Raw genomic sequence first — 26311 nt, 5'->3', positions numbered from 1 at the left:
GTAGTAGTCCCAGCTACTCGGGAGGATGAGGTGGGAGATCACTTGAGCTCAGGAGTTTGAGGCTGCGCACTCCACACTCCAGCCTGGGCAACAGAGTGAGACCTTGTCTCTAACAAATTAGACTTTTTTAAACAAAAGTTTAACCTTTTGATTCTCTTTTTCCTACCTTCCCCACTTTTCCCTTCACCTCCTTACTTCCCTCTCATGATATCTGCAGCCAAAGGGCGTCGCCAGCCGCCTCCAGCCTGCTGGAATAGTTATGTGCTGTGGTACACGGGGTGGACGATATTGTTACTGGCCAAAGGGTGAATATTTCTCGCGTTTTTCTCTGTCTGCTCTTTGATCCTGCTTTCCTTGATTGCCCCACCTTTGTCCTTCCCCAGGATTCACTTCCACATGAGAAAATGTTTTTCGAGAACGTAGGTTTGGTTGTTTGCACGGACGTACCCAGAGTGAGTGGCAGAGAGGCGTGTGATCTCGGGGCAGGTCCTTGGGGCACACAGCTTGCTCGGGGGTCAGGCGGCGCTCCACAGGGCCATCTGCTGGCCGCCCCTGACTCTGGCCGGGTTGTTTTCCTGTTTTGCAGATCATCCAGTCACTCGATGGGGATTACCAGCGGAACACCTGTTTGTGTCACCTTCCCACCTCTCTGTAGCAAGAAAATTCACTTCAGCACCTCTTCAGTAATAATGATGAAACTGGTATTAACTGAATGGCAATTATGGATTTTTAACTCTAATTCACAGTAAACCAGCAAGCCATATGTTTAAAATCCAACCAAAAATCGTTGTGTGTTGCTGCATGTCTCATACCATTGTGAGAAGTTGTGAGACACCCACCTGTGCAAAGAGGAATGTAAGTGTTACTTGCCCGAGGAACACAACCGAAGCAGAAAGAGAAGACGTCTTATTTATCATTACAGATAGATGAAAGCATTATTTATATAGATAGAATATATAGATAAATATATATATTTTTGGTGGTAATGAAAATGGCTCCGCAGAATGCCGACCCGGAATCTATGCAAGTTCAAGAGTTATCCGTGCCCCTGCCGGACCCACAGAAAGCCGGAGGCGCAGAGGCCGAGAACTGCGAGACCATCAGCGAGGGGTCCATAGACCGAATCCCCGTGCGCCTGTGGGTGATGCACGGGGCGGTGATGTTTGGCAGGGAGTTCTGTTACGCCATGGAAACCGCTCTGGTCACACCAATACTGTTGCAGATTGGTAAGTCTCCTCCCCGTCTGTGCGCAGTGTACGCTGAGCGGAGTGAAGCGGGCTGGGCGTGGCTCTGATCCTCCGGAGGTGGAGGATGGCATGTCCTGGAGAACCCCAGGCACAGAAGTCTTGGTCTCCTCTCCCTTCAGCCTGCCCTGATGCTGGTTTTCGTCTCCTGTTTTTAGCCAGGTTTGGGGAGGAACGATCTTCGTATGTTGACGCTGAATTACAGTTTTGGCAAAGTAGCTGAGTGTCTGGGGCAGATTGGCACTGATACATACTGACTCTCAGCCGGGGCCCATCTCCCCCGCTGTCCCTGCCAGGGCACAGTGAAGGATGAGCAAAGGGTAGGGTCGCCAGCACTGACAGTCACTGGCTGTGTCATGCAGGCGAATTTGGGAGACCCTCTGTGCCACACTCTGATTCTTCGTGTGTAAAGTGATTGCAATCGCACACCAACCCAAAGAGGGTCCCAGGTGTGCTTAGAACAGTGCCTGGCTGTGGGAGACACTGAAAGATGCTGTCATCTTATCATTGTTGCTGTTGACTTGAATCCAAGGTTATTGTGGACGGTAGATGGCTCAGTGACAGGCATTTCCAAAAGCATGAAAATTCACAGTCACATGCAGGTGGACATGAAAACACAGAAATTCACAGACACGCAGGTGGGCACGAAAACATGGAAATTCACAGACACGCAGGTTGGCATGAAAACATGGAAATTCACAGACACATGCAGGTGGGCGTGAAAGCACGGAAATTCAGACGCGCAGGTGAGCAGGAAAACACGGAAATTCACAGACACGCAGGCTGTCTCTTATACACATCTAGATGTGTATAAGAGACAGAGCAGGAAAACACGGAAATTCACAGACACACTCAAGTGGGCGTGAAAACACGGAAATTCACAGACACGCAGGTGGGCATGAAAACGTGGAAATTCACAGAGACACACACAGGTGGGCATGAAGGCACGGAAATTCAGACACACGCAGGTGACCAGGAGAATACGGAAATTCACAGACACACTCAAGTGGGCGTGAAAACACGGAAATTCAGACACACGCAGGTAGGCATGAAAACACAGAAATTCACCAACACGCACAGGTGGGCATGAAAACATGGAAATTCAGAGACACTCAGGTGGGCATGAAAACACAGAAATTCTGACTCACAGGTGGGCATGAAAGCACGGAAATTCAGACGCGCAGGTGAGCATCAAAATACGGGAATTCACAGAGGGGTACAGGTGGGCATGAAAACATGGAAATTCACAGACACATGCAGGTGGGCATGAACACATGGAAATTCACAGAGACACGCAGGTGGGCACGAAAACAACGGAAATTCACAGATGAGCGCAGGTGGGCATGAAAGCACGGAAATTCACAGACACGCACAGGTGGGCGTGAAAACACGGAAATTCACAGAGACACGCAGGTAGGTGTGAGAACACGGAAATTCACAGACACACGCAGGTAGGTGTGAGAACACGGAAATTCACAGACACACAGGTGGGCATGAGAACACGGAAATTCACAGACAACGTGCAGGTGGGCGTGAGAACACAGAAATTCACAGAGACACGCATAGGTGGGTGTGAGAACACGGAAATTCACAAACACGTGCAGGTGAGCATGACCAGGCTCACATGTGCAAGATGTGTGTCTTCCAGATTACTGGGCAAGAGAGCGGGGACCCTGTAGGGAGTCCCCACGGGGAGTGTCTTGGGCCCGAAAAGTTTTGTCAGAATGTTTAGTTTTCCTTATGATCTAAGGAAGTTTTGAAATCTGTCATTTTCCAAACCCTTAGCCATATAAGGTGTCTGGGTAAGAGGCAGACAATTTAGAAGCATCAGTTTTATTCTAGAATTCCACATGTTGCACAGTAAAGTATTTTTAAGCCTACTTATTTTGGTGGTTTTAGGGATGTTTGTTGGTACAAACATAATAAAGTGTTTCTTGTTCCGTGAGCGCTCACTCAGCCTCGCTGCAGTGCGGATCCCTCGGTTACGTGCACGGATCTGACTCCAGCATGAAATTGTAGCGTTTTCTCCCCCTGTGTGCGGGGCGGCCCTGCTGGCATCGGCACCGACTTCCTGTCACCCTGCCGTGGAGCTGATGCTCATTATTACCAAAATCACAGGAGATACTGTGTCCATCCCTCGATCTTGTCGCTTAATACATTAATGGAAAAGCACTCGTCTTACTTTTCCAGTGCTTCCGTTATTGCACTTCAGCGTGCTTTTCCGTTTGCAGTCCTGTGTCTTTTTTGATCTTTAAAAACCCTGTTTTGAGAAGGCTTCGTGAGAAGGCCAGAGGACCTGGGGCTCAGACACGGTTAAAGCACTCTTTTCTGGAGGGCTGGGGAGTCGGACGTAGGGGACCGGGTTCAGGTCGCGCTTTCGTTCTCTCCTGTGTGTGTCACTCTGCATTTATTCTGCTTGTGCTCCCTGGGTGCTCATCATATCCTAGGGCATGGAGGGTGAACAGGACCCACATCTGTGGGCTAGGGGGCTTTGCTCTGTGGCAGGGGGGCACTTCGAGGAAGAAAGTGAGCCGACCAGCGAGGGAGAGAAACGGGCTGGGCCAGGGTGGGCAGGCCTGTATGGAGAGCAGGGCAAGGGCTCTTGGGCATCACATCCAGAGCCGAGGGAGGGGAGACCTGGATGTGTTCATGGAACTGAAGGACCACTTCTGCGACTAGACCTTAGCCAGGGAGAAGTTGGGTAGCAACTAATTTTACTAAACATTTATTTTGTCCCTTCAGTGTGTAAGGACTTGGCACTGAGGCAATTATGAAAGCATTGTCATAACAAAGCTCAGGCGGTTGGAATTACGAATTGGGCACCATCCTTCAGTTTCTGGACAACGAGTTCTGGTCGTGGTGACAAATACAAAATTTAGAACCTCTGGTTCCTGAGAATGAGTTGATATGATAAAGAGTCGTTAGGAACTGCTTTTCCCTAGTTTTCTCTATGGCGGATGATGTGTATTGTGGCTTTAAAAACCTGAATGCTTCTGCAACACCTTGGAATTTTCATACTTTATAGATGGTGGGTCTCAATTTCTATACAGCTTAGCACATTGTGTTGTTTGGTTTTGATTATTTATGACATGAGACTTGTATAGATTTGAGAAAATTTCGGAGGACAAATACAGACGCTCCTCACCTTGCAGCGGGGCTACGTCCCAGTAAACCCATCGTTGAAAATACCTTAAGTTGAAAATGCGTTTAACACACCTACCCCACCGCACGTCATAGCACAGCCTCACCTTTCTTAACCATGCCCAGAACACTCACATCAGGCTGGGCATGCTGGCTTATGCCTGTAATCCCAACACTTTGGGGGGCCGAGGTGGGAGGATCACTTGAGCCCAGGAGTTCAAGACTAGCTAGGGCAACATACTGAAACTCCGTGTCTACAAAAAATAAAAAATTAGCTGGGTGTGGTGGTGTACACCTGTAATCACGGCTATTCAGGAGGCTGAGGTGGGAGGATTGCTTGCACCTGGGAGATGGAGGCTACAGTGAGCCATGATCATGCCACTGCACTCCAGCCTGAATGACAGAGTGAGACCCTGTCTCAAAAACAAAACAAAACAAAACAAAAAAGAACCACTCACACCAGCCTATAGTTGGGCAAAATCATGTAACACAGAGCCTATTTTATAATAAAGTGTTGAAGATCTCATGTAATTTATTGAATACTGTACTCAAAGTGAAAACCGGTGTGTATGAGGACTCAAAATACGGTTTCCAATGAATGTGTATGGCTTTCACATTAGCATGAAGTTGAACAATCGTAGGTCCAACCGTCATAAGCCCAGGACCTGTCTGCATATGTGCTTCACTACTCTATATATGTAGTGCATATTAAAGGTAGCTTTCCGAAGTTGCAGGGGTGTCTGTTCCATATAAACCTCCAGAAATGGTGACTGAAATGGGAAGAGTTGTAGTAAGTGGTTAGGCTGTGGCAAACTGACCCTAACCAGATGAAAGTGACCTTTACTGACCCTAAGCACTACATAGTTCACGTAAAACTGTCAGCCCTGGTCTGTGTTCAGCAGGAGAGTAGGAACTGTGAATAGAAGGTATTTTTACAGGTGATAAGAACAGGGCTTTGATGAGTTTGTTCTTAGATGTGCTTAGATTGAGTCCAGACAACAAAAGGCCCAATTTATTTCTCAAGGTTTGACTGAAATTACGCTTACAAGGACAACGTAGTGACCCAAGTTTTCCCTGATCGGAGTTGGAGTTTCTTTAAAGAGTTGTCTGCCGTCCGTACCCAGAGATTTGGAAATACTGTTCCCCCAGTCTGGGCAGTTTGACAGTTGGCATGAGATGTCCACAGTGGTGTGGCTGTCGCCATTAGGACCTAGAATATTTTCATCACCCCAAGGCTCCCAGTGCCCCCCGCATCAGCCACTGCACTGCCCCCAGCCACCACCAACCTGCCTCTGTTGTCATGGTGCTGCCCGTTCTGGAATCGATGTAAATGGAATCACACAGCATATGGTCTGGCTCTTGTCACTTAGCATAATACTTTTCTGATAGATTCATCCATGTTACTGCATGAATCAGTACTTTGCCCCTTTTCAGTGCTGACTAGTGCTCCACTGAATGGACGTGCCGCCATTTGTTTTCATCCATCAGGTGGTAGAGATCTGGGTTGTTTCCATTTTGGAGGCTGTGATAATAAAGCTGCTGTGAACATTGACCTGCAAGGCCCTGTGTGGATGTGTTTCATTTCTCATGAGTGAGTCACTGGGAGTGGCTTGCTGGGTCCAGTGCTTTCCAGGGCGTTGGTACCTCTTGCATTCCTACGGCAGTATAGGAGAGTTCCCATTTCTCCACATCCTCGCCAACACTTAGTGTTGTCAGTCTTTTTAAACTTCATTCATTGAAGTGGGTGTGAGCCATATCTCATTGCAGCTTTAATTTGCATGTTTTTTTTGTTTTGTTTGTTTTTTTTTAAGATGGGGTCTCACTCCGTCACCCAGGCTGGAGTGCCATGGCACTATCACAACTTACTGCAGCCATGACCTCCTGGGCTCAGCTGATTCTCCCACCTCAGCCTCCCAGGTAGCTGGGACTACAGGTGTGCACCACCACACCCATCCAATTTTTGCATTTTTTGTAGAGATGGGGTTTCACCATGTTGCCCAGGCTGGTTTCAAACTTCTGGGCTCAAGCCATCTGCCCACCTCAGCCTCACCAAGTGCTGTAATTACAGGTGTGAGCTACTATGCCTAACCTGTGTGTGTGTGTGTGTGTGTGTGTGTGTGTATATATATATTTTTTTTTTTTTTTCTTACACTTTATTGAGACAAGGTTTTGCTATGTCACCCAGGCCAGTCTTGAACTCGTGGACTTACGTGATCCTCCCACCGTGGTATCCCAAAGTGCTAGGGTTACAGGCATGAGCCACTTTGTTTTGTTTTGTTTTAACAGGGACTCTGTTTCCCAGGCTGAAACACAGTGGTGTGATCATAGCTCTCTGCAGCCTCAACCTTCCTGGGCTCAAGCCATCCTTCCGCCTCAGCTTCCTGAGTAGCTTGGACTATAGGCACGCACCACCAGACCTGGCTAATACTTTAAATTTTTTACGGAGATGGAGTCTCATTATGTTGCCCTGGTTAGTCTAGAACTCCCGTGCTCAAGTGATTCTCCTGCCTCAGTCCCAAAGTGCCTGGGCTATAGGCGTGAACCACTGTGCCAGGCTCCTCGTCATTTTTCTAATGATACCTTTTAGAAAGCAAAAGTTTTAAATTTTGATGAAATTTGGTGTATCAAATATTTTTTTTTGTTCTTTTTCAATTAAGAACTCTTTGCCTGATCTGAAGTCTTTTTAAGAGTTGGAGGGTCTCGCTACATTGCCTGGGCTGAAGTGTAGTACTGTGATCATGGCTCACTGCAGCTTCAACTCCTGGGCCTGAAGTCTTAATGATTTTCTCTTACGTTTCCTTCTAGATTCCTTAATAGTTCTCTCACCTAGGTCTGTGATCCATTTTGAGTTCATTTTTGTATACCATAAGAGTTGAGGGGTTCCCCCTCCATCTGGCACGTGGAAATTGAGTTGTTCCAGCACCATGTGTAAAAAGGCTGTCCTTTCCCATTGAAATCCATGGCGCCCCTGTTGGCATTAACTGACCACCTATATTGTGAATCTGTTTCTAGGCACTGTTCTGTTCCTTTGATCTATGTGTCTGTTCTTGATACAATTGATTAATTTCTGTAGTTTTATGGTGCATCTTGAAATTAGGAAATATACCTACCTTTTGAAACTTGTTTTTGGCCAGGCATGGTGACTCACACCTGTCATCCCAGCACTTTGGGAGGCCAAGGCAGGAAGATTGGTTGAACTCAGGCGTTCGAGACCAGCCTAGGCAACACAGCAAGACCTCATTTCTAAAAAAGAAAAAGAAAACTTGTTTTGGCTGTTGTAGGTCTTTCACATTTCCATATAAATTTTAGAATTATCAATTTCTACAAAAAGCCTGCTGGATTTTTTACTGGGATTGCGTTGAATCTGTAGAGAATTGACATCTTAATTTTGAGTCCTTCAATCCATGAACATAGTAGATCTTCTCGATACATTTAAGTCTTTAATTTCTCTTAGGAATGTTTCGTAATTTTCAGTATGTAGGTCTGTCACATACTTGAAGTATTTCATTGTATCATGTTATTGTAAATGGTACTGCCTTAATTTCCACTTCTGGTTCTTCATCGTTCTGTGGAGTAGTATAACTGGTTTTTATATATTGACCTTATACCTTGCAATCTTGCCAGACTCACTTAGTAGTTCCAGTAACTTTTAATTATAAGACCTGTATTGGTGTTCCTTCTTTCCTGATGTTGGTAATTTGATCAGTCTGGTTAAAGGTTTATCAATTTTGCTGGTCTTTTCAAAGACTCTGCTTTCAGCTTCATTCGGTTTTTTCTTCTGTTGTTCATTTCTATTCTGTTAATTTATGCTCTTATATTCATTTTGTTTTCTTCTGCTTACTTGGTTTTTTAATTTGCCATTTTTCTAGTTTATTATTTTTCTGTTATTAGATGGGGTCTCACTGTGTTGCCCAGGCTGGCTGGACTGAAACTCCTGGGCTCAGGAGATCCTCCTGCCTCAGCCTCCTGAGTAGCTGGGATTGCAGGTGTGTACCACCACAACTGACTACTTTTTCTAGTTTAAGGTCGAGCCTAGAGCATTGGTTTTTTTAAGACTTTTCTTTCCTAATAAAATCATTTATTAGAAATGGCTTCATTTCTCATAAATAAAATTGCTGGTACACAGAGGGGTCAGGGAGGAGTATCAAGAGACTGTAAGAGACCCCTGAGATACCCTCTGTGTGACCCCGGTGACCTTCATCCCCTGGTTTTCATGGCCTTGTGCAATCCCTTCCCCTTGAGTAATTCCTGTTAACCAATAGAATATGGCAGCACTGAGGGGATGTGGTCTGATGCGAACGTGTGACTCCACCTTGCTGGGAGATCCTCTCTGTTGCTGCCTTGACCTGCACATTTTGATGAATCAAGCTGCTTTCTTGGAAAGGCCCATATGGCAAATAACTGAGCAGGAGGCCTCAGCCAACACCCCCAGGGCCGAGGCTGTCGGTCCAGGAGCCTGAGAGAGGCCCCAAGCCAGAGCTACCCCACAGAGCTGTGCCTGGATTCCCGGCCATAGGAGCTGTGTGGCCGTAACTGTCGCTCTGTGCCGCTGGATGCTGTGCAGTTTGTTACGCGGCAACAGGAAACCAGAACTCATGCTCAGAATATTCTGGTGGTCAGACTCTTGGACTGCACTGCTTCCCCCTGTATAACTTAGGGTGCATTGGTATCTTTCCCATTGTCTGAATCCTCATCTTGGTAGAAGGGGTACGAAAGTACTGCAGATGAAGCATGTTTGTATTGATAAATATCTCAGCAAAAACCTAAGATGATAACTCGTTTTGAAATATCAAGCAATAGCAAGTCTGCCCTTTCTCTCTTCCCCAGAGAAAACTTTCCCTTTGGAAATCAGCAAACTGGAAGCTGTGAGAAGCAAATTAGCTCCATCTCTGCCATCAGCAGAATCAGTAGAGGAGTTGTTGGAAATCTAGGAGCAGCCAGCTGATGCCTGTGTGTGTGCGGTGGCCCTTGATGGCAGTTTCCTAAAGTGATTCACCCTGCACCATCCTTACTCCAGGCAGTGTGCTGTCTTCTGCAGACGTCAGTGGTGACACTGCCTGTGATGCTGCTGGCAGACAGTGCTGCTGCCCCTGGGAGGCCCCTCCCCTCCCCCCGGCAGACAATTCTGCCGCCCCTGGGAGGCCCCTCCCTTCCCCCTGCCCTTGATTCCTGGGCTGAAGGCTGGTCTTTAGGTCCCGTTGCTTCCTCTTACTTCCTCCCATGTGGCCTCCCTGGAGTCCTTGCACCACACACAGTGGGGTTGGGACATGCTGAGGGTCTGTGAGTCCCATCTAGCTCTAAGGGTCCAGCTTTCTCTGAGTGACAGGTTGGGAGCTGTCTGCCATCAGGTGACTTTGGTGTGCTCGTGACGCTGAGACCAACTTTTTGGGGTCTCCTGGGAGCCCCTGATGCTCTGGGATTCTGCAGGCTGCCCCCTGGGTCAGCCCCGGGGGAGGCAAGCAGTAAGGGGGGCTCTGGGAACCCTGGACAGAAGAGCGGAAGGCCCATTGTTCGTTTAGTGATGAATTAACACTTTCCTTTATGATGATGATTCAAGTCCTGTTTCTGGTTTCTCTTTCATTTCCATTATTTGCTCAAGTGACAGAAATTTCCTGTCCCTCCCCAAAACGGTGGTGGTGGAGGTAGCAGCAGCCAACAACCCAATGTTGGCTCCTCTCGGAGAATCCAAAAATCGATCGTTTTCCATGTGTGCAGCCTTACTTATCTCTGCAGATACCAGCATCTCGTTTCTTCTGGAAGCGTGTGCAGAGTTAACACATATGATGTGCTTAGAACAGAGCCTGTAATTTTAGCTGTTATTACTGTCATTATTTATTTCTTTTCTCCACTTGGGTTCCTAGTCACCGGCCTTGGTAACTTTCATCGAGGGCCTCCCTCGCACTGAGTGTTGAAAAGTCACTCAGTGGTTCAGTTTGCACCCCATTCATTGCACCCCAGTACAGCCCAGCCTCCACCTCCCCCCACCAACCCCCACATGTCTTCTTGCTGAATGCACAGGGATGTCCTCATTTCCAGACTCGAGGTTTTCTGGGCCCTGGTGCTGGCCCTGTCTCCATCGCACAGGACTGAGTGGGCCTGGCTTCCGGCTCTGCCTTCCCTCACTCTTTTCCTGTGTGTGTCCTGTCCTGAGCCCCATCGGTGTCACACTGGACAACTCCAAGATCTGTCACACTCAGTACGTTTGAGAGAGCAATGCTTTCAAAAATGGTGCTGTGTTGGATTTGATGAAACACAGCCCATCTATCTCCAGGCCAGACTTGTCTCTGCAGCTGTTTACTGCTCACGTCCGCCTGTCCTGGCCCCGCTGCATGTTCCCACTCAACACACTCCACAGTGTGCGCATCTCTTCAGTGTTCACGTTGCTCCAGGACCCCCTGCAGCTCTGTCTTTCCACCCCTTGTTCCTGCAGGATGCCCTCTCCCTCCTAGACGGTGCATCCCCTGAGGACCAGGTCCGACTCACCTTTGTTCCAAACCATGCCCAGCATGGAACAGAGGCTTGCGGGAATGAAGGAATGACTTGCTGATGAAGGGGAAATTGACATGCCTTAGGCGCCTCACATGACCACCGGCCAGAAGCTGATGCATTATATTCCAGAGGAGGCTAGAGGCCATTCTGCCTCCGGCCCAGGCATGGCTGGACTCCATCTGGAGCTGCTCACTTGGAGGAGGCACAGGGGAACCTCCTGCAGGCAGGGTAGGGAGGAGGCCTTTCAAACCCAGGTGTTACCAGTCAGCACTGTGGCCAAGACAGAACCTCCTGTGACCTCAGGACGGGCGGAGCGCACCGTGAAGAATCAGGGGCCGTCTCCCAAGTAGCCGAGTTGATTGGGAGGGCAATTGGGTATACAGCTGACCCTTAAGCAAGTCGGGTTAGGGGTGCTGACTCCCTGTGCAGTCAAAAATCCATGTGTATCTTTTGACTTCCCCTAAAACCTGACTACCGATAGCTTCCTGACTGGAAGCCTTACCAATCATGTAAGCAGGCAGTCAACACATCCCTTCTGTGTTCTATGTGCTATATGTTTACAGCCAAGTAACCTGAAGAAAACAGCTAAGAAAAGTATAAAGAAGAGAAATGTATTTCCTATTCGTTATATGGAAGTGGACCGTCATAAAGGCCTTCATCCTCATCTTCATGTTGAGTAGGCTGAGGAGGAACAGGGGTGGGTCTTGCTGTCTCGGGTGGCAGAAGCGGGAGAAAATCTGTGTAAGTGACTGGTACAGTTCAAACTCACATTGTTCAAGGGTCAGCTGTATTTAAATTTATTTTTGAGACAGGTCTCTGTCGCCCAGGCTGGAGCACAGTGGTGCGATTACGGCTCATTGCAGCCGTGACCTCCCAGGCTCAAGCTATCCTACTGTCTCGGCCTCCCAAAGTGCTGAGATGGTAGGTGTGAGCCACTGTACCCGGCCTGTATTTAAATCTCGCAAAGTTTCTGGCAAATATCATTTCAGTGTTAGTATGGTTGATGGCAAGTGGTTCTGTTTTTCTGACAGTGGAAGGAATGGGTTTTCCTGTTCTTAAAAACCCTTTCTAGTTTGTGGGAATAAAAACGCCATTGACAAAGATGCCATTGCGCTTCCGTGCTTGCTGCAGCGGGGGACTGTGCACCTGGCGGAGCTGCCCTCGGTCACGTCCCCACACCACTGTGTAGGCTCGCTCACACCTCGCCCTCACTCCCACATTGGAGGACCTGCTGAGCCACATGCGGTGTCTTGGGACACAAGGCAGACATGGGGGTCCCCCGACCTTCCGGCAGCCGGGTGGGGAGAACAGTCGTGGAAACAGGTTGCTGCAAGGTGGTGCTCAGAGGGGGTCTGACAGTGTGTGGAGGGACCCCAGAGCAGGAGTAACACTCACAACGCTAGCAGGTTTTTCTGTGGCTCCCAGCAAAGCCTTGGAGGTGGAACCTCTGTCACCACCCGATAGACGGGTCCTGGCCCTGCCGGCTCCCTACTGCACATGGGCTGGCTTAGCTTTGAAAATCCTGTCTCCTCTTGTGAGATTCTACAGCCTCCTGCCACATTTCCTGGCCTGGGATCCACATTCAGGTCCACATTCAGCTTCCTTCGGTGTTTGTATAAACCCAGGATGGTGGTGGGTGGGCTCCCCCGACACGTGGCCTCCAGTCTCGGGCCTGTGCATTGAGGTGCTCGTGGAAGACAATATCTGCCGGCTCTCTTCCCAGCAGCCTGAGTGAGAGCAGGGAGTGGCAAGCTGCCTAATGGAGGAGTTTGGCTCAGCGACTTGTCCAGGGTCAGCGTGGGCTTGTTATCTGGGGCACTCATCGATGTACCACGGGAGCTGCGGCAAGCAACCAACCAACCAAGCAACTTTGTATTCTCATGAGACCCTCAGGTTCTTTTTCCCAGCGCTCTCTTGCCTGTTCTTGATAATGGGGGAGTATGGTGTTCTCTCTGATACTGGAGCCTGCATTGCTAATCGCAGCACTTCCCGCACTGGTCTAAACATCCTCTGTGGGAGAACGATGTAGAATTGTCGCAGCCAGGAGCCACGTTCATTCCCGCTGCGGAGGTCACTTGGGCCTGGCTTGTTAGATACCCAGGTTTAAGAAATTTAAAAATCATGATGATTCCAGTACTTACTTACTTTTATTTCTTAAATTCTATCTGTCACATGAGCTGGATTATTTAGAAGACTCTGGGCCTTTCGGTCATCGTCCTGGTCGTCACTGTTAGTTGTGCAGGATTTTGTTTTCCTTTTATGGTGAAGTTTGAGTCTGTGGGTTTTTATTTTCAGTTGCCAGTTGTCCCGTGATCTCAGCTAAATGTGCATATAATGATGGCCGCACTTGGCAGGATGCGCTTCCCTTTTCATCTCATCTGTGCAGGGAGCTTGAGGACAGGCTCCCGGCCACAAGGAGGACTGCCCACTCTTTTCTGTCTGACCTGGAGATTCGGGCGGTCCGCTGTCCATGCGAAGGCCACCGCACACTCCCTTGTCTTGTCCCTGTATGCATCATGACTTCACAGTGGCCATCTCTGTCCCGGCAGGAATGGCCCTGCCCCCCCTTCTTCCTGGCCAGGGTGGGACCTGAATCCTTGATTCCACACAGCCACCTCCTCTTCTGAAGGTGCCCTAGAGCAGAAGCAGTGCTCCCTCCTAGCGCTGTGGGGATTGCTGGGCTCCCAGGCCTGGGAGGAAAGGCTTGGAGGTGTCACAGAAGGCGGTGGGGGTGCCCGGACTGCTGGCTGGCTGTGAAGGGAGAGATAGCCCACCTGTCCCCAGAGGGCCCTGTCAGCACCATCCCGTGAGCAGGTCCTGCCCCACAGAGCCAGCCCACCAGCGGTTCCCAGACCCTCACCCAAAAGGGAAGCTGTTTTTCTTTCTCTTTTTTTTTCTTTGACTGTGTTGTAAAGGATGCAAAGGAACTGTTTTTAAAATATAAATTCTACTTTCTTAAATGGACAGTGCCTTCACCAAGTTCAGAGTTGAGAAGTTACCATAGGGCAGAGTGCAAGGTTTCCGTCCACTCCTGTCCCCCAGGCTCCCATCTCCCTTCTCCAAAGGCAGCAGCATCCCCAGCTTCTGCACAGTCGCACCCCAGGCAAGCGTCCTTGGACCTCGCCACTGTCCCCAGAGCAGCTCTTGGAGAACAACAGTGCAGATAAAGCCCCTGGTTCTGCGTCCACCACGTTGCCCATGAACCGTCTGTCGCCCTCCTTGGCTGTGCTGCGCGGCACCCTCCTGGCTGTGCTGCTCCTCCGCCTGCCCGCAGAGCCACTGCTCACCGCAGCCTGGCCTGTTTGTGACGCTGTGTGTGTTGTGCACTACATTTCCACACCATTTATTGAATGATGCGCTTCTGGAGGAGACTTTTACAGATATGTACATTCTTAGCCCCAGGCTCAGAGTAAAGGAGTTGAGAACACACCCACAAACCGGTGCCCGTAGGCCCGCAGCACCACCCCGAAGCGGGGAGAGGGGAAGGGTGTGAAGTGGCCCCTATGTTAGTTGAGACCCAGGAAGATCCTCCCCGTCCCATGGATCTGGGCGGCTGCCCCCGGCTGCCCTCGCAGGATGGTCTGGAGGGCACAGGAGGGCTCTGGGAAGCATCCTGCAGGCCCCGCTCTGCACATCCACGCGCGTCTCCCCTGCAGCACGGCAGGCGATGCGTGTGGCGTCTCAGAGCTGGGATCCAATCACAGTGTCGGGCAGCCAGTTTCTCATTTTACTTATTTATTTTTGAGACAGGGTCTCGCTCTGTCGCCCAGGCTGGAGTGCGGTTGTGTGATCACGGCACACTACAGCCTCGATCTACCAGGCTCAAGCAATCTCAAGCGATCCTTTCACCTCAACCTCCCGGAGTGCTGGGACGACAGGCACTGTCCCCACCACTGGGCCAAAAGGCATGTTGTGGAACCAGGCTCTCCGCAGCCCTTTGGGAGCCAGCCCCCTGTCTCTGAGTCACGCTCAGTTCCGTCGGAGCACCCTTCCCGCTGGGGTGTGTTGTTCCCATGTAGCCGTTTTCCCTTGGGAAGGAAAAGTCCAGTCTCCCCTCCTGTTGATTGTTTTCTTCTTGGTTCAGGAAGTATACTCAAGGGAAAAGGAAAATCATGTGAAAGAAAAAAGAGGCGTTCTTTGTTGCAGTCTCAGTTTGACTCATGAGTTAGAACTGGATTAACGTGAGAGCCTAACTTCTCTCCACTCGACAAAGGTCGTGAGCAATAGAGCATCTGAGAATGAAGAAGTGACGTCTGCAGATTTATTTGTGGGGGAAGTCAGGTTTATTCTTGTCCGTCTCATTCAGGAGGCTGGGCGTGATGACTAAAGCTATGCTCACTTTATATCTGTCCATTTGTTTAAAACACCAGACTTTCCATTCTTCATTGTCGTTCCGTGTGAATCGAGATTCCTAGGATACGGTTTGTTGTAGCTTGAAGCTCGCCTTTTCTTCCTCTGGGAAAAGTCTACTCTTTAAAAGCCGGCCTCACACAAAACACTGGAAGTTTAAAAAAATACATGAAGTGCTGGTCACTTCCCTCCACTCCCTGGGTTGTGTGGGGCCCTGACCATTTGATGCCGGGTGCTGGTGGGAGCAGGTGTGCAGAGATGACTAGGCCTCAGCCCCACACTGAGTCACCTGCAGAGGCCATGCCCTCCAGAGCCCAGTCTCATGAGCCAAGCCCTTCTTAGGAACTCAGCATGTTGCCTCTAAAACTGGGAGCCTTCTTATGCAACTGACGATAGCTTAGTGTTGAAATCCACCTGAAAACACATCTTTGGCAAGAATTGAGAGACATTCCTACTGTGTTCAGGTGAAAATGCACCTCATGATGCTGTGTGCGTGCGTTTGCATGCGTGTGTGTGTGTGCGTGTGTGTGTGTGCTTTGCTCCTGCACCCTCCTGGAGTAAGCACTTACTTTGCTAAGCAGGTGACTAAGCAGGCAGTTACTTTCTTTCTGCAGGACGTATCTAACTGGGCAACTGTGTGAAACTTGGAAGCTGAGTTGTGTTGCAATTCCCTTGCTTGGGAGGTTGGCAAGTATTTTAATAGTGCACTTCTGCAGTTCAGATACACTTGATGCCTTTCTGGAAGTTCCTGTGTGTGTGATGACACTCTGAAAGGGGTTCAGTAAACCTATTTTGTTTTGTCTGAAAACACCCAGTGACCCAGGGGTGTCTGCAGATACCACACTCTTGGTTTGTTTTCCGATTTTGAAAAACCACACTCAGCACCTAGCTAACCCTAAACAGTTTCCTTTCTGGCAGGAATAATTCCTAAGGGGCATGTTTGCCCCAGTCACGTGGGTCACCCAGCAGGGCTTTGTCACAGCAAGCATCTGGGGACTAGAGTGGACCCTGCAGAAATTCACCGCGTGGCCCAGGCAGCAGCCCTGGCTCATAGCATCCGGGTGTTTGAGATTTTCTCCGTCATGCTTCTGGTCTGATGGTTCTTTCCTCCCCATACTAACTCGGATGAGCTGGAAACTGCTGTTGAGGAACCTGGGGAGACTTTACTAGAAGAGTACCTTGCACTGGGGTTTCCCAGGCGTCCTTCATAGCACCTCCCACAGCCTGGGCTTTCATGGGGCTGCGTGTCTGCAGCTCCTCAGGGCAGGGCAGCCTGCTCTGCCCCCCGCCGGCCTCCTGGCAGCTATACTGTGGGTGCAGGCACCCAACGTCTAGTATCATGCCTGGTATTGGGGAGGGTGCTAAATAACTCTATACTCAAGGGCTTTTCGAAATTACAGAGTGAGCAGTGTCTCTGTGGGGAGAGGGTGGTGGATGTTGGATGAGGCTGGAGAGCTTGGTGCCTGCTGCCCTCCAGGGGCCAGGGGGAGATGCGGTGGTGGGGGAGACTGTGAATGGCCATAGCTGGATAGACTCAGTGAAAAACTGTGTGATTCCACTCCTAGGAGGGCCCTAGAAGTGTCAGATTCATAGAGACAGAAAGCAGAATGGTGGAGGCTGGAGGAGGAGAGAGGAGTGCATGTTTCGTGGGGACAGAGTTTCAGTTTGGGAAGATGACATCGCTCTGGGGTGAGTGGTGGTAATGGTTGCACAGCAGTCTAAGGGTACTTGCTGCCCCTGAGCTGTGTGCACTTACAGTGATTAAAAAGGTAAATTCGATGTTGTGTTGTTTGATCACAATATAAATGTGAAAAAAATTGAACGACTTGACAAAGCTAAAAGTTGCATTTCCTGCTGACTGGAGGCTTAAAGCTTGATGGTGACGCAGGCCCAGGCTTGGAGCTGCGACTGCCCACTCTAGTCCAGTGGGAGAGGGTTTGGAGACTTGGGCAGGCGTCTGCTGCCCCGGTGTCCTAGGCATCCACGGTGCAGCACAGGTGGCCTGTGGCCAGCTAGCTGCACACCAGAGGGAGAACCATGTATGTGGGCTGGACAGCATTCCGGAGATCTTGACCAAAATAGTTGAAAAACTTCTTGTGCAAGGATGTTTTGTTTAGACTGGAAGCCTGGATTTCCTTGCATTTCAGATCATTGTATTTTTTAAACAATAAAATGTCAACTATGGTAATTTTTCCCAAAGAGTTACACGCCTATTATTCTTTCATCAAGTACTTACGGAGCACCTACCTGCTAGGTGCTGGGCATCGTGCCCAGGGCTGGAGGTGAAATGGGCAGCCCGAGGCCTCCAGCTCACTTGGAGACACGAGCACGTGACCTGGCGCTCCCAGTTCGGTGAGGTGAGAAGCGTGCTGAGAGGAGACACTGGCCTGCTGTGCACTTGCTCCAGGGATCGTGGAGCGCCACGTCCGGGAAGGCGTGGAGGGCGGCGGTGAGGGACACCGTGTGGCTTTGGGGTGAGGGTTGTGATTTTTGCCCTGGAGGCCCTCCAGGTCTGGAGGAGAAATATTAGGAAGGACAGTTAAAATACAAGGCATTACCTGCTCGCTTCTAAAGGTAAGCATGGAGTACAGGGGAACAAGGCAGACGGACACCCAGCGCCATGCAGACAGGAAGAGGGGCTGGAAGCCAGGGGGCACTGTCTCCAAGTTGCAGGGGTGAGTAGGGGTCCGTGAAGTAAGGGTGGCCCTGGGCACAGTCTGGGCTGTGGTGTAGTGGGGAGACCGTGGCATTTATGGAAATGGTGACTAGTCTAGCATGACAGAAGTGTGTGAGCTCAGTGCAGAGTGGTGTGACAGGCAGGGAAGGACCACATCACAGGAGGCCTTACATGCCACTCCAGGAAGGTGATTTACAGAGAAACCTGAGCAATTCTGCCCTTTTTCAATATTGTGCATATGAGCAGTGGTAAAGTAACAGTTTTTAAATCTTTTATGGCAAACAATATATCATATTTTGGCAATTTCCAAACTTACTAGATGACTGTAATTTTCAAAATCTTAGAACATGAACCATAGACATTTGAATTAAGACCAAAAAAATCAATTATTTCTGCAGAAAAATGATCATTTAACAAAAGCCAAAAGGAAATTAAATATTAACAAAACATCACAAATATGTTTGAACCGATAGGACTAGATACCAGCTAGCTCAGGGACCAATGGAGGTTCGTGTTAATCTGTGGGGCCATGTGTTAGTGCTGTCTGTGGCCAGCCCTCTGCACCCTCATCCACTGGGCACCGCCCAGTGACTCTCTGAGGAAGGGTGCACTGTTCTCAAAGGAATTACTCCATAAATGTTTAATATTTCCCTTAAACATGTATCAAAATAAAGTTAAAGTACGGAAATACGTGGGCTTTTTGTGAAAGGAAGTTTTAGAATAAATACGGCAGTTACTTTGCCCTTAAAAGCAATTAGTATGCAATGTGTCCACCAGCAAGATGCTTCCCAGATGATGGTCATTTTGTCATTTAAAAAAACGGACTATTTAGATCTTACAGAAGATACGTACACGTGTGATTATGTGAGTAGTAAGTTAATAGGATTTGTCTTTGGGTGCAGAATAGGTTGTTCGCCCCCTTTTTAAAGTGAAGCATGGGCTTGGATGTGTAGACATATTTTCTAGCTTATACACGATTTGGGAACGTCACAGAAACATTAAATGTTGAATTGGAAGTAACTGTTAAGACACTTAATACCAGAGGATTTAGGTATAGATGTGTTACACAATGGAAGACTTCTGGGAAACTGAGAGTTTGAGTTCCAGTGTGAGGGCGGTCAGGGCTGGGTGAGTGGGAAAGTCTGGGGACAGCTTTCTCTGGATGTCCGCATGTTGAGTTAAATATGGCTTGGGAAGCCAGTGCCTGGACTTTCGTGTTAGGGATGAAAGTCATCAGGGACAGTCGGCACTGCAGGCTCTACTCAGGCAGGGGAGAATCCAGGCACTGACTGTAATGTTTTTGTTTTTGTTTTTGAGACGGAGTCTCACCCTGTCACCCAGGCTGGAGTGCAGTGGCATGATCTTGGCTCACTCTAACCTCCACCTCCCGGGTTCAAGCGATTCTCCTACCTCAGCCTTCTGAGTAGCCAGGATTACAGGCACACACCACCACACCCGGCTAATTTTTTATATTTTCAGTAGAGATGGGATTTCACCATGTTGGCCAGGCTGATCTCGAACTCCTGACCTCAGGTGATCCACTTACCTCAGCCTCCCAAAGTGCTGAGATTACAGGCATGAGCCACCACGCCCAGCCAACTCCTAATGTTTTGCACATTTCAATCCAGTTGTTTATTTAACTTTTTGAACATGCACACGCTTACATTTTTCATTTGAGAACGTGACTAATGAGAATTGCTGCCCATGTTTTGATGGCGAGGTTTCTTTTGTTTTTGACCTAGTAGCAGTTTTGTGTAATGCCTGCCCCTCTCTTCCTCTTCCGTAAACCCGGGACCTGAGACCTAAGCTCCGAAACGCTTCCCCATTCTCTGCCAAGCCCAAGGCCAGCCTGGCTCCCTGTGGCTTTTTGTTTTCTTCGGATAATTCACCAGTTCTTATAAGCTTACTTTACGTTATAATCGTTGTGGGGTTCACAGAGGGTCTTTGGTCCTTCATATTCTTCAGAATACGAATACGTCCTCCTCGTCACCGTTACCCTTGCTAGACCGTGACAGCCGAGCATGGTTTAACTGCAGCCACACCGGAAGTGCACTCTGTGGACACACCGGCTGTGCCCTGGGTTGAAGTGCCCCTCACGGTAACCTGACGCTCATGATTTATAAATGGAGCCGCCTGTGTGTCTCATGCATTTAAATTGCTTCACCTGCATGAAGAAGCGGGCGGCATTTGAGCAGTCAGTGCTGTTCCCTGTTGGTTTCATATCACCTGCTTTTCAGCACTGCTGCTGCTGTGGATCAGGGACTTCAGAGTGTGACAATCCTGGACAAGCCTTAACAAGCCCAGCCATGGCTCCTGTGGGTAGAGAGCTGAGCGTGGTCACCTGCATCTTCACTAGGAGATGAAGCAACAAACTCAGTGCTGGGAAGTCAGCTTCGGTTTGCAGAGTGCCTGCCGAGAACCTGCGAGGTAGCAGGCGCTTTTCTGTCCTCAGGGAAGGCAGACCAGCGCAGGGACACACATTTAAACAGCCGGTATCATGGTCACCAAGGGGGAAGGCCGTTCCAGGCTGGGGAGCAAAAGCTCACAGTGACGCAGTCCGGGGAGGTCGAGTCCCGCTGGAGCCCGGCTGTGCTGGGAGGAGGGGCCGGAGCGGAGTGTGGAGGTGAGCTGCATCCAGCTTTCCTGTGCCAGTGCAAGACCTCTCCGAGGCCTGTTGTCATTAGTGTAGTTATCAGGGAGGTCATCTCAGGCTACCACCACAGCCATGGCAGGGTCTAAGGGCCCTCTCCTGGCTGCGCACAGGAGAATATCCCAGGGCAGGCAGTCTGCATCAGGACCTGGGGTAGATTCAAGCTGGCAAGTTATACACTCCCTGTCCACCTCTGGACCCTTTGCTGGTGCACACGGAGTTCTGTTGGGGAAGCCAGGCCACCCAAGACCCTGTTTGGGTAGAAAGATGCTAAATATAGTAACAAGAAAGGGAAATGTCAAAATGGGATAGCAAATAGGGTTCAAATCGCCAGCCACGAGCAGGGAACAAACACGGATGCCCCTCTTCAACACTGGCCGGGGAGCCCACCCCGCACCTTTTAGTCCTGGGAAGAGCCCAGGCTAGGCCCACGAGGAGGTGGCCTCTCTGTCTCTAGAAACCAGGGCTCCAAAGGGAAAAGTGACCTCCTTGAGGTCCTGATGGCGAATGAAGAATCTGAATTGGAACCACCCTTTCCTTCAAACCAGGATGCCTTCCACCAGCACCATCAGGCTAGGGCTGAGGTTTCCGAGGGACGAGATGTGAATTAGGCCTCAGTGGACATAGAGAAGTCCCCACTCCCTCAGGTGAGCAATGCAGGCCCCGATGTTGGCGATGATTCACTAATGGTTTATGCCGACAGCGAGCTGTTCAGGATGACTCAGTTCTCATAAAAACCCAGTGATGATGTTTACAGATTTCTGCAGATCAGGAAACGGACACTCAACAGAGCTAGTCCATGGTGGAGCTGGGATTCAGACTCAGAATCAGCCTTCATTCAACCGTGGTGCCATAGTGCCGGCCTCTGAAGGCCAGCTCAGCCCAGAATCAGGCCCAGCCACAGACCCACTCGACCTGCCTAGCCAAGGCCCCACACCAGGGAAAAGAGCAGAGCAGAACGGGTGCCACACTCCGCAGCCGTTTCCCAGGGGCATGCCATCTTGGGCAGAAGTGTCATAAAGGGAGATACTGTTAGAGGGTTTTTTATTTCATTTTATTTATTTGTTTGTTTGTTTATTGTGAGACAGCCTATGTTGCCCAGATTGGAGTGCAGTGGCGCACTCCTGGCTCACTGCAACCTCTGCCTCCTGGGTTCGAGTGATGCTTGTGTCTTAGTCTCCCAAGTAGCTGGGATTACAGGCGTCTGCCACCGTGCCTGGCTAATTGTTTTCTGTTTTTACTGCAGATGGCGTTTTACCACGTTGGCCAGGCTGGTCTCGAACTCCTGGCCTCAAGTGATCTTCCTCAGCCTCCTAAAGTGCTGGGATTACAGGTGTGAGCCACCGCACCTGGCTGGTTTTTTTTTGTTTTTGTTTTTGTTTAATTTTTAAATACCCAAGATCTTTATTGAGAAACCGTAATAATAACCATCAGTAAGAATTCATTTTTTCCTTAATTTCCACAAGCTTGCTAGTTTTAACTTAATAGCATTCTCAAACCACTTCTAAATCAGTGTGTGGCAGGAGGCAGGGTATAATGAACGAATGTCTGCAGCCCAGCTGTGTGCTGGAACCAGCTCGTACTGGCTCCTGAGAGCCAACTTAAATTTTCAAAAACTTTGTGGGCTGATCGTTAAACACATGCATTGTGAAAAAGTTACGTGCTTACAGTTGATTTAGGTTAGCAGAGTTAACGCGCACTTAGCACTTCCTATTGCCCTTTCGCCTCGGTGTGTCTGCCTGCCGTACCTGCAGGGCACAGGTGCTTCTCAGCACTGGCTGCCGCTCCTCTGGACTCCCGTTCAGTGACGTCACCTCAGCAGCTTGAGATTGGGCGGGGTGGTAGCGTCTGCACCACGGAAAGTGGCAGCCACTGAAAGGAGACGCCAGTCCAGCCCAAGCTGGTCGTGAGGCGCTTACCTGGGAGCCACTGAGTGTGTGTGTTCACCTTGCAGCTCGTGAGCACTCACCTGGGAGCCGTTGAGGGCGTGTGTTCACGTTGCATCTAGTGAGCGCTCACCTGGGAGCCACTGAATGTGTGTGTTGGCCTTGCAGCTCGCTCACCTGGGAGCCGTTGAGGGCGTGTGTTCACCTTGCATCTCGTGAGCGCTCACCTGGGAGCCGTTGAGGGCGTGGGTTCACCTTGCATCTCGTGAGCGCTCACCTGGGAGCCGTTGAGGGCGTGTGTTCACCTTGCAGGGGCAGCATTCCCTGTCTTCACGTGAGGCCATGGCGTGATCATTCCCTGCTTGGGCATTTGGGGTGTTTCTGGCCATTCATTATAATCAAAGCTATAAACAGCAGTATATAAGGGTGGCAGTTGGGTTTCCCCTCTGTCCCTAATTCAAACCATAAAGGCTTATAGCTGAAGGGGACATTTGCTATCATCCAAGCCTTGGACGTGAACCAGCCCATGGTCAAAGCATGGTGTGCAGAGCAGTGGGGCTGGCGTGTGATGGATTGTTGAGATTCCACGGCCTCATGTGCAGGAGTCTGAGGTGGGTTCCCCCGCTCAGTCCCTAGTATCTGTATGAGCTTGGGCAGATGATATAATCCATTGGAGGCTCAGCTTCACCCCTGAAGACCCCTTCTGTAGGCCGGCTGCAGAGGCGAGATGCAGAGCCTGAGTCGGGCACTTGGCATAGGGCCTGGCCCCACTGGAATGTGCTGTTTCTGCCATTTTAACTGGGCCTGGGCAGTGCTATGTGACCTGGAGCCTTGGTGACCTGGGCGCTACTTTCCAGTGCCCGTGGAGAGAGGAGAACCTTGGTAAAGAATGGAACTGGGGTCTCCTGATCTCGGGCCGTTTGCCCTCACCAGGCTCTGTTGAGAGGTGACCGGCACTTAGTGTCGCAGTGTACTGGGCCTTCCACACTCGGACCAGTCTCATGTGGCAGTAACTTCCTAGTGGCTCAGCGCCGTGTGGGGAGAGTGCTTCCTACTGTGCCTCTCAACGTAGTGGGCTGGGCAGGGCCCACAGTGGCTCTGCGTCTCATGGGGACGGGGTCCCCCGTGGTCCCTGGGTCTCTGCCTGTGCCTTGGTTCTAGGGTTCTTTGTCTAGAAGATGCCAGGTGGCCGGGTGACCCGAACACTCGGTGTGGGTACCACAATGCCAGCTGTCCGCCCACCTGCTGTTGCCAGGTGCTCCCCCACATGACATCCGACTCCAGGTAGCTGCACAGCAGCCCTCTGGGAGCAGCCCTCCTAATGTGTCCTGTTGATCCAGTGGTGACCTCGTGATCCAAGCTTTTGACCTCGGGGACTTGACTGGTCATCTGGTCCACGGAGTACTAGGTTGGACCAAACCGGCCTCCTCATGGTCCTCCTCCCACCAGCTTGCAGTGTGGCCTTCACGGGGATCTCCCTGTCCCAGCCCAGGCACCTTTGAGGGGTTCCTGCTGCCTCTGGCGTGAGGGGCCACGCTCTCAGCCCAGAGCCAAGGCCTTCCTGGCCTGGCTGCCGCTGCCCTGTCTCCGGCACTCCTTCCCACACTGTGCCCTTCATCCTACCCTCTGCACCCGGCCTGGGACCTGCCAGGTCCTTTCTCTTCTGGGGTGACCTTCGGCCCTAGAAACGTGACCGAATGTGGCTCCTCCCACACTAGTGTTCTTTGTTTGCAGAGATGGCCTGTCAGATGCTGGTCTTTGCCCCATTTCACAGGGGAGAAGATGGGCTGGGAGGGGTGGGGGAAATGCCTCACTGGGTGTCACATACTGTTGCCACTGCCACCATAGTGTCCCCGGAGCAGGAGGTGCTGCCCCAGCACCCGCATTCCTGAGTCCCCGGGTGGGGCAGGTCTGGTTCCACGTCATCGGAGCTGTCATCAGTGCCGCGTCCCAGTTTGGCAAAACGCACTCACCACGTCCGTGCCACGTGCTCTTCGGCAGTATTGCTCTTCTTCTCATTTCTTCAGAAAATGGACAGTGTCAGCACTGCACTTCCCTGGGCAGGAGACTTCAGGTGGCTAATTCCACAGGAAGATAGTGTCAGGTGTAGGTGCCGGAGCAGCGGCCGGACCCTCCCCAGGTGCAGCGTGAGCTTGGGCAGCAAGGCCGGGGCGGCGGAGGCGGCACTGGCCTGGGCGCTGCTCCTGGCAGTCCCCAGCCACCAGGGCCCTTCCTGCCCCACTGCTTACCCCATCCCAGAGCTGGGCACACCTGGGGCTTCAGACCTTCAGGTGGCCGCTGAAGCTGCTGTCTCAGGGCCTCTCTCTGGCACAGCTCTTTGTCTCCAAGGACTGTCCTGTGAGTGTACGAGGCCCTGCTGGCTGTGCTGGGAACCCTCGGCACCCACAGGTCTTCGCGGCCGCTTCCCTCTCTGCCTTCTGCCCCGAGAGGCTTTCTGATGGAAGGGCAGGGGCTTCAGGAGTGGCCCTCCCTTGTTGAGATGGGGTGCTTGATAGCGCCTTTAACTTTGAGGAACTCCAGGGCCCGGCCCTGACAGCCACAGTGGGTCTTACTTGAGTCGGTGATGCAGAAACGGAGGCCTGTGCTTCTTCACCTTCTGGGAAACCTACTTCCAAGAGTCTACTCACCGGGCCGGCTGTGTTGTGGAAAATAGTCTAATACGGCCTCTGATATGTAATTCATTTACCGAGAGTAAGTGGACTTGCAGAGAACTTTCTTACCATCGTATGATGGTGCTGTGGTGTTATCCTTCCAGCGTTTTGAACTCACTGCCTGTGGACGTCATCAGAACACCACGGCCTCGGGAGTGCAGGCAGGGATCTAGTGTTGGGCGCTGAGCTGGGCGCGCCGTGTTCTCCTTTAATCTCCAGAATGCCCACCTTTCCCAGCATGCCCATTTACATGCAGGGCAGCATGTTCGAAGCCCAGGCTGCTCCAAAGTCCCGCAGCCAGAGTCCTGCAAGCTCAGAGCTGAGCATCTCTGCCCGGAGGCCACGTGGTCCCTGCCGTTGGCCAGGCCCTGGCTGTGAGGGAGGTGCAGGTAGGGAAGTCTGGCTCATCACCCGGCGGATCTGTGGTCAGGGCCCGCCTAGCACACACTGGAGTGGAGGCCGTGGTCTGCGGGCGCCGTCACCCACCATGTGCTTGTTGACAGCCTCCTACGACGCGGTCCTGGACGGTACCGATGCCTTAAAGCTCATGGCCTTGGCAAGGGAGTGCCTGGACGCCAGGGGAGCCGCCCCTGCCCGGGGAAGGCACTGGCCGGGCCCTCCCCAGTGGCCATGGCTGAGGCCCTGAGTGGAATGTGAGCCTGGTGTTTTCTAGAAGAGGAGGTGGGGTGGGGTGGGCAGCTGGAGTCTGGTATGGAGAGGGAAGTGGCCTGGCATGGGCTGCCCAGCCAGTGGGTAGGGTAGGGTCTTGCAGGCTGCAGGCAGGAGGGTGGACTCTGAGGGCACTGGACGCCACGGCGGGTGTGAGCAGTGAGTTTTTAGGTGGTCACTCTGGCTGCAGGTGGTGGGTGGGTTATAGAGGATGAGGGAGGAACCAGGGGTCAGTTGGAAGCCTGCTGTGCTCACAAAACTCTGCTCCTAAGAGTGCAGCTCTTTTAAGGGCACTAAGCAGTTACTGAGTGTCAGGTAAGGGGGAAGGTCGAGTACTTCAGGCAGAGGCAGCAGTGTCTGTGACGGTCCCATGGGCGGGAGGAGCTGATAGGAGACAAGTGTATGACGGGGATGTGTGGCTGAGGAGGCAGCGGCACCTGGTGCCAGATGGGCCGTGTGGCGGGTGGTGTTGGTGCGCGGGGTCCTGCCAGCATGAATGGTGGGTGACAGAGCCTTTTCTCTGAGATAGGGGA

The 26311-nt window shown here is 51.0% G+C and overlaps 1 protein-coding gene across 1 annotated transcript in view; it reads left to right on the top strand.

Moving 5' to 3' along the window:
* The first annotated feature begins 589 nt into the window (after positions 1-589).
* Positions 590-26311, top strand: part of SLC45A4 (solute carrier family 45, member 4) — a 47733-nt gene continuing 22011 nt past the window's right edge. Inside the window, 1 exon segment of the mRNA XM_011990152.1 lies at positions 590-1226. Within this exon segment, the coding sequence (XP_011845542.1) occupies positions 986-1226 (241 nt within the window). The 5' untranslated portion in view covers positions 590-985.

Source organism: Mandrillus leucophaeus, unplaced genomic scaffold, assembly GCF_000951045.1.
Source record: "Mandrillus leucophaeus isolate KB7577 unplaced genomic scaffold, Mleu.le_1.0 Scaffold371, whole genome shotgun sequence".
Lineage (NCBI taxonomy): Eukaryota > Metazoa > Chordata > Mammalia > Primates > Cercopithecidae > Mandrillus > Mandrillus leucophaeus.
The sequence above is the reverse complement of the archived record's forward strand: the minus strand, read 5'-3'. Positions and strand labels throughout refer to the sequence as shown.